This window comes from Brachyhypopomus gauderio, chromosome 19 (assembly GCF_052324685.1).
Source record: "Brachyhypopomus gauderio isolate BG-103 chromosome 19, BGAUD_0.2, whole genome shotgun sequence".
In the NCBI taxonomy this organism is placed as follows: Eukaryota; Metazoa; Chordata; class Actinopteri; order Gymnotiformes; family Hypopomidae; genus Brachyhypopomus; species Brachyhypopomus gauderio.
Genome location: NC_135229.1, coordinates 13,032,636 through 13,046,029, shown reverse-complemented (window position 1 = coordinate 13,046,029; position 13,394 = coordinate 13,032,636). Strand labels below are relative to the sequence as shown.

The 13,394-nt window shown below is 45.8% G+C and overlaps 1 protein-coding gene across 1 annotated transcript in view; it reads left to right on the top strand.

The window, feature by feature from the left end:
- Positions 1-13,394, top strand: part of xkr4 (XK related 4) — a 40,511-nt gene that overhangs the window by 15,641 nt on the left and 11,476 nt on the right. Inside the window, 1 exon segment of the mRNA XM_076981924.1 lies at positions 8,928-9,127. Within this exon segment, the coding sequence (XP_076838039.1) occupies positions 8,928-9,127 (200 nt within the window).

Below are 13,394 nucleotides of genomic sequence, written 5' to 3'. Positions count from 1 at the left end.
GGTCAAGAATGCATGGTCTGTTATTCTAGAGATGGATGGCAGGCAAAGTGGGTTCAGATGTTTATCTTGGGGAAGCGAAATTCCTCATCTTGAGAGCCCACTGTGCACTGTACACTTGATCACATTATACATTCATCACACACAATAACACGCATATCGGTCTGATTTCATATGCTTACAAATTAAATGTATATAGAATAGCATGCTCATTTGAAAAAAGATGGACATCTGATTACATGCTTAATAGCATAATTCACAATTCATAATTCTCTTTCTCTCTCTCTCTCACACACACACGCACACACACGTTTTTATACTCTTGATGTGTCTTATGTTTGGGCACTGATGAATGGTGTTGTGTGTCACTGGGCGTTTGGGGACTTGTTGGGTGAAGTTTGTGCCAGCAATAGGGTGTTGTTTTTTTAGGTCTTGTGGGTGGTGTTGGGTCTTTTCAGGGACATTGCAGGGTGTTGCTGGGAGCTTCCGGCCATTGCTGGGTGTCGGCCGGGCATATGGTGATGGAGACATTTAAGAGCAGCAAGCTCTCGGGGGGGGGGGGGGGGGGGGGGGGGACGCACACGCCTGTTTCTACGGGCTGTATGTAATTTACGAAGGCAGCCATGTGTGCATATTCCCGGCTTTCCATAAGAGTCAACCCATGTTGCTCTGAGATGGCCATCCCTTTTAAATTGGAGTGGCGACGTGGAGCGGACACCATTTTGAGGAAAGAAAATAAAATATTCTTTGATTGAGTGTGTCAATCAGAAGATACTTTAATCACCATACAGGTACAACACTGACTGGAATAATGCAATTCATGAAAAATCATGAAATCTCTCTACTCCAGCAACCATCATGCTAGCAATGACTCACCATGCAAATAGTGCCACTTCTATAACACTATTTTATGAATATATTTGTGAGTTTGTGCATGAAAATGTGTGTGTGTGTGTGTGTGTGTGTGTGTGTGTGTGTGTGTGTGTGTGTGTGTGTGTGTGTATCTGTGCATGAGAGAGAGCAAGAGACTTTCTAAGTTTACAAACCCAGATGACAGGGAGGATTCTGGTAGGTGAGGGTGATGTTTCGTGCTGATGTGCTTGAGCGTGGGGTGGGGGTTGGGGTGGTGGGGGTTAGAGTGTGGGGTAGGGGTTGGGGGTTCCCCCCCTCCATGTCTAATGAGGGCTACATTAGTCACAGAGGGTGCATCCCCAGAAATGTCTGTGGCAAGCTCACTGTGTGAGTGTGTGTATGTCTGTGCATGTGAGTGTGTATGTGACCATGGGTCAGTGCAGACTGCCAAGATATATCTCCATCCTCTCTTCTATCTCCCTTGCTCTTTCTTTCTTTCCATCTCTGTCCCTTTTTTTTCTCCACCTTCATCTCTCTCTCTCTCTCTCTCTCTCTCTCTCTCTCTCTTTCTCTCTCTGTCTCTAGTTGGCTAAAGTGAATTTCAGAGTCCACTCAGAGGACAGCACCACCACAACAGTATGCTGTCATAGCGTCACACTGCAGAGGAGGGTGATGTTGGCACCGCCCTTTGGCATGATGGAGTGACACGCCCCTGCAGCAGTGCCCTGGCTGCCCAAGGCACCCCTGACCAATCCATTCCATCATCTGGACACTGTGGGACTTAAAATGCCCATCTGTGACACCCAGAGGTTCATCTCGTGCGCTGGTCTCTCATTTAGCCCATTTCTCGTGCGTACTAAGCATCGTGACTAACTGCTATCATTCCTAATCTCTTAATTATAGGATATTATATGCAGACACTTTTAAATATGGGCTTTTGAAAGACAAATCAACTGATTGAATTAAGTGAGGGCTGCCTGCGTGGGATAATTAAAACGAATCAAGATATTTAATATTAATTTGAATCCAATATATATTTAATATATTTTTCATTACATTTGGATCGGTTCTTTCAATTTCGACGAACAACGTCTTTAAATCTAAGCAATTATATATTTCAAGCGATCATATTGCTAAATTCAGACACTATTAGCTCTGTTTTGTCAATCCAGGCCATTTACTTTTGTTCTGTCCTCGCGCTGAGCGTTTAATGCGGCCCGGAGCGCGCGCGCCCGCTGTGTCCAGTAAACGGCGTCGTGGATTTAGTGCGCGAGGATGACCGTCGCGCGCTTTATTTACGAGGCCGTACGCCATTGACCTTCCTCCTCCTCGCGGGCGTTTAGCGCGTGGCTTAAGGGCCCGCCATAACTGTTGAATAACAAGGTTCGATTGATTTGGAATGGGTCGACTCCTCTCCGTGGCAGGACGGCGGGCATTCGTCACTCTGCTGTCTGCCCAGGGCCATCTCTCCGGAACCACGCCGAGATGTGGGTTATCAATCCCAGCTCCGGTCCAGTGCAGTCCCAGGGATGCAGCTATAACTTAAAGGACCCCTAAAGACCCCTAATATGTACTAAGACAAAAGCCATAATAAATGAATAAATAAATGAAAGCAAGCAGAGGCTGGTTAGTATTATGCAAATGAGAACAGGAACATCATCAGAATGTAAATGAGGCTAATGAAAGCTAGTAGGAGCCAGTTAGGATTATGCAAATTAACTAATGCTAACTTTCATTTATGTCAGTGTTTTGGGGTGAAGAGTCGCCAAGACATTTGGACTGATTTTGTCCTGATGATCTTGTGTAATGCCAAAGTCATTTAGAGGTGGAGTTAAGTTCTCCAACACTCATCTTCACACATTCACTCACGGCCATATGAACATCAGTGTTCAGTGTTACACACACACACACACACACACACACACACACAAACCATCACGGATACATTCTTGTATCCTAATACAGGATAAAAAGTGTTCGGTTCTCAGCTGAAGAGCTTTGAAAGATTTGAACATAAAATATGAGAAGCCAATAGATCTTTAACATGTCAAAGAAAAGTAACTAAGCTTTAAATTATTGTTATATATACCAATGAAAAGCCAAATATTAAAAATACATTTGGTGAACCCTTCATGATACATTTGATACTTTTTGATACTATTTTATACTTTCATACATTCATGAATCTTCATGAAGCCTGTTTGATTTTGAACAAAGTTATACAAAGTTAACATTTGTTGGAAGACCCGGGTGTGCCTTGATTATGTATCGTTTCGTACCGACTCTCTTTACGGACGCTTGGGTAGATGTTTCAGTGTGTGCCGTGCCTGTATCTCTCTGGGTGAACTGTTGGGCTATGTTTGACTTTTAATATTTAGTGTTACTTTAATTTTACGGCCCCATGGCCGATTGCGCGCTTGCAAACGGAAAATCAATAGTTAGCGAACGGGGGTGACTGCTCCAGTGTTGGACGCCCTCCTGTCTCACTCCCCTCTCTAGAAGCGCCTCCACTGGGGGATCGTAGCTGTTTTCTCCCTGGATGTGCGCGCGACGGTCTCTTCGGGCTCGTGCCTGATTCCGCCTCTCTCGCACATCCTCCCTCTCAAAAGCCATAAAAGCAAACCCTTGTCCCCGACCGGCTCGTTCGCAGGTCAAGCGCTCTCAACCGTCATATGAAATAAATAAATAACCCATGGAAAAACATGTCAGTCAATACCTGAGCCTCTCTTTAAGTTGGACGTTTTCAGAGAAGGTGGGTGTTGGGTGTCGCTGTGCATCGAACGGCTTGGGTGGTCGTAATTTTGCGCAATTTCGAACACAATTCCTGTTCACGATCTCTTGACAGCCCCTTTCACCAGGGAGGTTATGGGCAACCGCACTGTTGTCCAAAGAGAGCAGCATTTGTAAATGGCACATACGGTTTAATAATGTGTCCGTGCACTCTATTGACTCTACAGTAACAGAACCTGAAATTATTTCAGGTAGGTTAACAGTGTGTTACACAACTCATAATTTGCAAGAGATGTAAGACACACACACACACATACACACACACACACACACACAAACTGTGCTGTGCTGAGGAAACTATATGCTCAGTCTTTGTATAAGCATACCCTGCGCGCGTTCAGTCTCTTTATAGAATACGTTCTCGGCGGGCCTCCTCCTCGGTGTTTTATGAATAAATAATATTCCTGTCCCTCTCGTGTGACTGCACTGTAAAGTTCACTGTCAGGTCGTGGGGCGGAGCCTGCCACCCACCTGCTGTCCGTTCCCCTGGTTCCCGTGACACCGACGTCCACGCAGATCGCGGCTCACATAGCACATGTTTTGCACATGCTTCATATATTCAACGTTTTAACATGAACCGGAGGCATATTTTTGCTTTTGGGCGGTTCAGGATTCGTGACCCCGCCCCCTCCCCCAAACCTCCGCCCCCACAGCCCCGCCCCCCAGGCCGGTCCTCTCCACTCTATATCCTGCTAATAAGCTTTTTCATTGGACAAGATTAAAAGCATTTGGAGGCGTGCGGCAAACCCGTGTGTAGAATCACAAGAGCGGGTGAGTGAGGTCAGCTTGAAGCACATGTCATTAGTATGTAATAAAACACACTGCAGTCTTAGTAATGGAGGCCAGCATCTGTCATCATCAACAACAATCCTTTTCTGATCACTCTTTGCGCTTTCATTTAGATGATACGTGCAGAAATTCCTAAATGAAAGCACCCATCATATCTACCAAGCTTTTAACAGAGAGCTAGCTAGTTCCTGGCTGTACTTTAAGGCTGAGCATGGTCAGTATGTGAATGTGTCGGTCATATCACTGTTCCATCACATCAACCTGATTCTTCATAAATTCCCATGATTTCTGCTCAAGCTGTTGAGATTTGGGACGGGGCGAGTCACTATTACATAATATAATGTGTCCTTTAGCGAAGGTGGTTCCTGTAGCCCACCTGATACCACAGGTGCTAGTAACACTAAGGTGGTGGGTTTGATTTCCACAGAACAGACATGAAGTCATATTTGTAAGTACTTCTGGATAAAAGAGTCGGATGACTGCTGTAATTATAAGGCGAGTTTAGATCTGGGTTTGTCGCAAAAGAACATAGACCTTCTGACTATTATTTGAAGAATAAACACATGTAAGCTTTATTTGCGGGGCAGAGATCAGTGGGGATCTAGTGGGCTTTCCAGTGTATGATGTAATTGTTATGATGGAGAGAACCCTTGAAAACCTGATGCAATCTGTGATAGAAACAAACACATCTGCATTCTCTCGGTGGTGTGTTTTTCACTGTCTGATTGGCAGGTGAGGGATAGTGTGAGCTCTCTGAGGTGGCAGGTGTGTGTGTGTGTGTGTGTGTTAGCGGAGGGTGATGTCTGTTACACTGGTTGTTTCAAAGATAAACGAGGAGGAGATGAGTACGGGGCAGTCAGAAGTCAGAACGAGGATGAACTGAATACTGAAGTGGACGTCCTCACTACCACTGCAGATCAAAAACTGCCCCCGTGCACATGCACACGCAGGGGTTTGTACCTCTCGCCTCTCAGCCTGTCCTTTCCAGTCTGCCTTTGTGCATTGTCTCGGTTGCTTAGCGCTGGGGTTTTTGCCCCGCCCCCGCCCCCTCCCCCGAACGGCTACGTGTCCCTATAGGCCTTGGTTAAAACGTGAGGCGTACCGGCTGGGCCAGCGGGCGTGCGTGCAGCTGCGTCTCCGCGTGCCGTCTGTCTCCACGTGTGCGGCGAGCTGCTTCTGCGTCCGCGTTGCCCTCGAGAGGACGCACGTCAGCGTGTGGCTAATCCAGTCTGGGATGAGGTGGGGGGAGAGGGGGGGTGGTTATAAGGTACTGGCGAGAACCCAGTGAGACAAGGTGCCTGCCGGCCACGCCTCCCGCACCCGCTGTTTCCGGTGGATTGCTGCCGGGGGGGACATTTCGCCAGCTGAGAGCAGACGCTGTCTCGCGGCTGTTCTGGAATCAGCCCAAGCTGCTCTGTGGGTGTTTTGCCCAGAGGAACAAGGGTGGGTCTAGCCTCTCTTATAATCAGACGATCCCAGCGAGTGAGAGTGAACGTGAAGAGGGCGGGGCTTTCCGAGACAGGACAGTGAGAACCAGTGAGATCACAGGAGCTTGTGGACAGACACCAGTGAGATCACAGCAACAGCTATACAGGCCTCTGTGACCCAGGACATACCAGGAATCATATCAAAACACTTCTGCAGAGTCATGGAGCGGGTCATGTTGCCATTTTCACTTTTGTTAGGAGACATCATAATGGCAAACAGTGTAGCTGTATGTACACATCTTTTTTATGTCAGTGCTGTTAAAAATCAGTAAAAATCTTTCTCTCTTTTGACGATAAATTGTTGGACTGATGTCGAATTCCTGAATTTTTTAGGCCGTCCCGAGCTTTGAGGGCATCTCCCAGTCGGTGACAGTTTGCTTCTCTTGACAACACCCACAGCTTGTCTGGACACCGCCCACCTGTTCTCTCAACACCGGCGCGTTACAGGGCGAGTTAGGTGTAAATCAGTCTCGCGCACACAGTCTGACACCTCATGAGCACATTAAGGAACTCAGTTGACTCCCTGGTGCTGCACTTCTCCAACATTCATTTAAAAAATACATAGATCAGGGTTTCAAAGCTATCAACATCTAGCATGACGTATCTAGAACGCTGACCTAATATATATTCGGGTTGTACTGCAGTTTGGGACATGCCGCATTCCGTCTCTTGACTTCAGTTGAGTATGTTTGCTTTAAGCTATGAGTTTGGAGAGTAAACCCATAACCTATACTGCAAAATTGTTTAATTTTGTCTACTTAATAGCTGCTGAAGTGTGCAGAAGTCCTTGCATTGAAATTCAACAAAGAGAGTGGTGTGTTGTGCAATATCTGTGTATGCGTATGCAGAATATGCATATGCAACAAATCCATGCATATGCATGTAAAATGTGTTTGTGTAGGACTGTGTTTGTGTGTGGAGGCTTAATGCCTGTCAGGGTTGGGGGAGTGTAAATTCTGTGCGGAGCGGTTCTGGTGGGTGGCCCAGATATGGGCCTCTTTCTTGGCGGAGGTGGAGTTGTATGGCCTGGTTCCTGCAGGTGAGCCCCTGCGCAGTTTGGCCAATCACAGCAGTGCCCTAAAGTGCAGGCCGTGCCATTCAATTTCCCCAAACTCTGGGTCTGCAGTGACTGACGTGAAGGTAATGGCCTCATCAGTGATCCACGGAGGCACTTCCTGCCTTAGAGGGCACTTCCTGCCTTAGAGGCAGTCCCCAAGGTCTCTGCAGCACTCATCTAGAGGCGACGAGCCGAATCCAGACACTTGGCAACTCTGCATCCAAGACTAAATCAGTTAGGCACTAACTTGTGCTCTCTGTCCTGGAATGAGCCATAGTGGGTCCTGCACAAACCTCCGAACCGTGGCCTATAAATGACCAGCCCGGTCTCGGCGGTAGACGCGAGGTTTTGCAGGCTGTCTTCACTCAAAACACTTCGTTGGTGTGAACAGGCGACGCGATAAGCTTCCCACCCCCCACCGTCATTAACCTGCACAAAGACGCAGCCGTTGCCATAGCAGTGCACGCGGACGTGTGCGCGAGACCCTGGCGTTTCCCCAGCGCTGGATCGACGCTGCGGTTCATTTATTTAACTTCGCTACTTAGCGATGAGGAACGGGCACGCGCGCGGCCGCGGGCACGACTCCGCTAGGCTCGACCAGAGACGGTTCAGCTGGAACAGGTGTTACGATCAATACTGTCCCCCCTGTTCCCTCAAAAACGCACAGGCGCGAAATTTAAATGCAACTTAATAATAGTTTAAAAAAGAATTTTTAAAAAATGTTAGATTCGACGCATTAAATCTAGATAGCAAGCAAGTTAACTAAAACAGACAGAGGCTGAAAAAGTAGCGTAAACAAGTAAATATGCAACTAATGTTTGTACATTTAATCCTCTGCTAAAACACCTGAGCTTTACAGCACAGTTTGTCACAAGCACGCAAAGTTAAATTTAGCTAGAGAAACAAAATCAAAGCCCAAATAATAACGTGTATACATCGAGTAAAGGCGATAACCCAGCATCAGACTGATGAATGAATGATGATTTCGCGCATGCGCGGTTTTGGGGAAACAGGGGGGGGACTGAATTGACTGTAACACCGACCTCGCAAACCTGCGAGCAGAGTTGCCAGGTTCGCGGTTTTCACGCCAAATTGGGCTTGTTTCAAAATCCTGCCGCGGGTAAAAATTCTAGGGTCGCGGGGGTGCGGTTTTTTGGGCTACTTTTGAGTTGGGCTATTGCGGAAGTTACAAGTCAACACTAAGAATCGATCGCGATATAATACTTAATTTGTCTCTATTTTACACTCACCACCCCCCCCGTCGACAACTTACACTCGCACCTCCCCCCCGGTCGACAGATTACACTCGTCGCCCCCCCTCCCCGTCAACAACTTTGGGCTTTGGGCTAATTTAGGCTGCTGAAGGGCGGGTTTTACACAGATTTTGTGCGGGATATTTTTGTAGGACCTGGCAACCCTGCCTGCGAGGTTTTTTTTTTTTTTTTTTTTTTTTTTTACAGGTGAATAACTGCGCACATCTAAAAGACGATGCAGTAGTCTAAACCCTCACACCCCTCTCCAGCAGGTGCACATTAAGAAGTTGAGACTCGGCACAGATCGCTCATGTGAAACGCCTTTTAACTCCCATGGAGAAAAAATTTCCATTTTAATACAAGCACACTACGAGCTGAAAGTGCCTTAAGTGTAGAGACAGAACTACTGAAACATACGGTCACTCACCTGCTACTGACGACCACCTCACTTGGAAACATTAAATTACATGCTCTGACACTCATTTCAGATGGGAGCACGTACACATAATAATGACCGATTCTTACAGCGTTGGGTAGAGAGTTGAATCAAGTCTGTGTTATGTAGATGAATATATCCGGTTGAATTTTGTTACAGTGTTGGGGAAGGGACGGATGAAGACGGCGGGTACATAAAGGCGGTTCGGCTGCCTGTTCCGAACAAATTCGATAAATCTAAAGGCAAATCTCCTGTGTCCTCGTCAGGTACTTCCACACCATCTACCTGGGCATCCGGAGCCGTCGGAGTGAGGAGAACGACCGGTGGAGGTTCTACTGGAGGATGGTGTACGAGTACGCCGACGTCAGCATGCTCCACCTGCTCGCCACCTTTCTGGAGAGCGCGCCCCAGCTGGTTCTCCAGCTCTGCATCATCATTCAGACCCTCAAACTCCAGGCTGTGCAAGGTAACAGGAGCTGCAGATGGAGGAACGCTCGAAGAACCCAGTCTTCTGATTCACACGAGTAGATGTTAGCTTGCGTTTATGAGCACGACATTTAGCGGTTCGTTTTTTTTTTTTTTTTTGTAAAGCCAGCTGCCAGCTGCTAGGGTAGAGGACATTTGCCAGTTTGTCTGTATTTTTGAAGAAATGAATCCTTTTAAGTGTGCCATAACCCAACTGGCAACCATTCCACCACATGTTCTATATTAGCAAGAGCAAGCAGTGATCAGTTAGACTGTGCTGATTGTTTTTGATTGGAAAAGGAGGACAAAGGTTTCAGCACAGGCAGAAGAGCATGAGATCCGGTCCATTTTTGATGACCGTGTTACAGTGAAGGGTCAATTCATGGAGATGTTGTTGTACACATCATGTGTACAGATAACCAGAACGTCCTTAAGAGCAGAGAGACCCTGACAAAGGACACTAGAACCGGTGCTGGCCCAACTGTGGTGCAGGGGTTCCCATGGTTTAGCCTGTTTTTCCAGACACATACTGTATAACGGGATGTTAGAACGATTACTCATGTGCCAGTATGGATCATTTTAATGCAAAAATTCCATTTTGAGCAGATATGAGAGTTTTGAGTGTCGTGCTTTGTTTAACAAAAGTTTGTGCTGTGCGGTTTGTGTCCGTGTGTTTACTGTTCTGTAGTTGGAGTTTTGAGAAAAGGAGCCACAGTGTCAGAAAATATGCCTAAGTGATTGTGGGGGGGGGGGGGTAAAAACTTTCCAAAACTGATTCACTGTGGGAAGCTACTGGAAGGAAGTTTGTCGGCCGCCTGGCCTTGAAGACGTATCAGCAGAAAAAATCTGAACGACTGCAGAAACAGCCGTTTACGTTCCCGGCCATCCGCTTTTAATGGGTTTGAATCGTCCCCGGGGGGACGGCCTGTCCTGCTCACGTAGCAGAAATGAAAACTGATAAAAAACTTCTGTGCGTCATTTATACAGTAATTGTTTTTGTCAGATGTGCACGGGGTCCTTTGGACTGTTAGTCAGTTTCGTATTAGTACACGTTAGTGCCAAATGTTGTTTAACGTACGTGTCCACAGCTGTTGGTAATGGTGGTTCAGAGGTGCAGTGAGTGAGGGAGTATGTGTAAAGTATTGGGAGAGTATGTGTAAAGTATTGGGAGAGTATTTGTAAAGTATTGGAAGAGTATTTGTAAAGTATTGGGAGAGTATGTGTAAAGTATTGGGAGAGTATGTGTAAAGTATTGGGAGAGTATTTGTAAAGTATTGGAAGAGTATGTGTAAAGTATTGGGAGAGTATTTGTAAAGTATTGGGAGAGTATGTGTAAAGTATTGGGAGAGTATGTGTAAAGTATTGGGAGAGTATTTGTAAAGTATACTTGTCTAATGGCTGCATGTGTGTATGTAGTGGAAGTGTTAGTGTGCTGTGGAGACCAGAGAGAGACAGAGAGAGAAGAGGAGAGAAAGAAGGGGAGAAAAAAGGATGAAATGAGAGATTTCTCCCCGTCATGACACTTGAAAGGTTCTGCCACTTTAACTACTGTAAGAGTGACTTCTAGCCTAGCTGAAGTGTTTGCATGGACGTAAAGGATTTCAAATTATTTTATTAAGGAGAATGACAGAAATGACTCCTTTGGCGCTCTTTGTCTTTGAGAAAAAAGCATTGGTAGTTCACATCCTGATTCCACACTTCTCAATAACCTGCTGTGTCCATGTTGTCACTCACCTTTATAGCACTTGTTTCGAGGGGGGAAAAAAATGAAAATTTTAATTCCATTGGCACTTTGCTCGGGAAATCTTTCGGTCGAATCTCAGAAATGATCTTACAGGGCACCTTAAAGAAACACTTCAACCAAAAGATGCTAACCTGTGGCTATTGACGAATGTAATAGCGTTCTATTGGCACGGTCTCATTTGTATGATGTTAACCATCTCTTATAGTGTAAATTCATTATTAATAACATTTTAATTGAACTTTAAAAACCCAGTATTAATGTTTGAACTGCTGTCTTCACCCACTGTTTATAACGGTGAGGTTTTAGGTGCAGCTATGACATTTAGCTGGATGTCTCCTTATTCTATATCTCGCTGTCTTTACTCTCTGTCTGTCTTTACTGAAAAACAACCTGATTTGGATTTTCAGAGCTGTTCAGCTGCGACGCCTTGTAGGACCTCGTTCAAGGTTTCTGTGAGCTCTATGAGAAGCTGTTAGCTTTACAGGATTGAAGGCATAAATCAATCTATTGAGGCTGTTCAGAGTCATAACTTCCTTAAAGCCAGAGCAATACCCAGGTACACCAGATTTATGGAGAAAACACCCTGAATATAAAGTATCTGTCTCCTAATGTATTTACCTGCCCTGGTGTTGGACCTGCTGAGCGTTGGATCATGGACAAACCTCTTTGGTTGCCTGGTATCTCCTCTGAACCTGACCCCGAGTCATCCTTTCTCTCCAGTGTTTATTACCAATAGATGCATCCAGAATCATAATAAAATTATGCTCAGGTGTTTGCATTATGAGTTCTCTTTTGCAATAGCATGACAAGCTTCTGGTCTACTGAGCTACTAGTTGAATGATTCCTTACAGATGACCAGTAGAACTATATGAAAGTGTTGATGATCTACTGGTACCTGTAAGAAAATTACACTCAATATCTTCCAGGGGGTTGAATGCTTATATTTTGATATATACCGGTAGTTTACTTATCTTCTATTAACTTTTTCTTATCTTCTGTAAGTTATTACAATATATTACAATATCCACACAAAAGCCGTCAGTAAAAGTGTGTTTTATGGGTTCAGTGCCATCTTCAGAGCCTGAATGAATTGGTTTACAACTGAATACGTCACAGCACAACGATGGCCGAATGTTTGACTCTTTCCTATAGCTCTCTCACACTCTTCCTCTCGCCTCACTGAAGTTACCATAGTTACTGCGGTCCTAGCACTCGGAGGCAGCGTGTGTGCCTGACTCTGTCGTGTTTTCCCTCACGCTCACACACTCTCACGCACTCACACTGTCACGCTCACACACTCTCACACTCACGCGTTCTCACGTTCACACGCTCTCACACTCTCACGTTCTCACGTTCACACACTCTCACGTTCACACACTCTTACACTCTCACGTTCACACACTCTCACACTCTCACGTTCACACGCTCACGTGCTCTCACGCTCACACACTCTCACGTTCACACACTCTCACACTCTCACGTTCACACACTCTCACGTTCACACACTCTCACACTCTCAGGTTCACACACTCTCACGTTCACACACTCTCACACTCTCAGGTTCACACACTCTCACGTTCACACACTCTCACACTCTCACGTTCTCACGTTCACACACTCTCACGTTCACACGCTCTCACACTCACGTGCTCTCAAACTCACATGCTCACACACTGGAGTTATTTTTCCCTTGACTATATACTCAAAAATCCACAAAACTTGATTTTGACTGTTTCTCCTGCTTTAACACACCTGGTTCTACTCCTGAAGAGCCAGATCACTGGTGATGCTGGTGAGATGTGCAGGAGACCCAGGAGATCTACACCCTCATTTGTCCTTCAGGCCAAAATGTGAGAACCTTGAGCAAACCACGTAGGTTGATTAGCGAGTTGAGTCTATACAATATTTATCATGTTCTGCACTTTACATCCATTCACGTACACTTTCAGACACTGTATTGATGAACCACAGAATCTTTAAATCTTTAATCTTTAAACTGAACTCATTCATGCTTTATTGATGCCATATTATGAATGAATGACTATAGCGCCTTTCATGGAGCCCAAGGTCGCTTTACAGTTAACATACACAACTCTTAGATCCAGTCACACACTGGTGAGAAGCAGCAGCCAATCACAGCGTGTTCTCAACCCTCAGCCCTCTGGGAGACTGAATCAGGAGCTGGGAGGGAGTCCTCTCAGAACAGAACAGAACACCCACCACTACTGGGCATGAATACACACTCACACACATAAGGACAACTGTATTAGGGTAGGCATCATCTGGCATGCAGACACACAATCATTCAGGACAGCTTAGGGGGGTAGCTAATTAACCAATCCCTGTAGCCAATTAACCAATCCCAGTACAAAATTAACCAATCCCTGGTTGAGGACATGAAAACTACACCCAGAGAGGGACTTAAACCCCAGACCTCAGTGTTGAGAGGCTAGCACACTAACCACTAAGCTAAGCAAATAAGCTTCCTTTTTTCCTTTACGAGTTTCACAGAAGTTGCACAAGA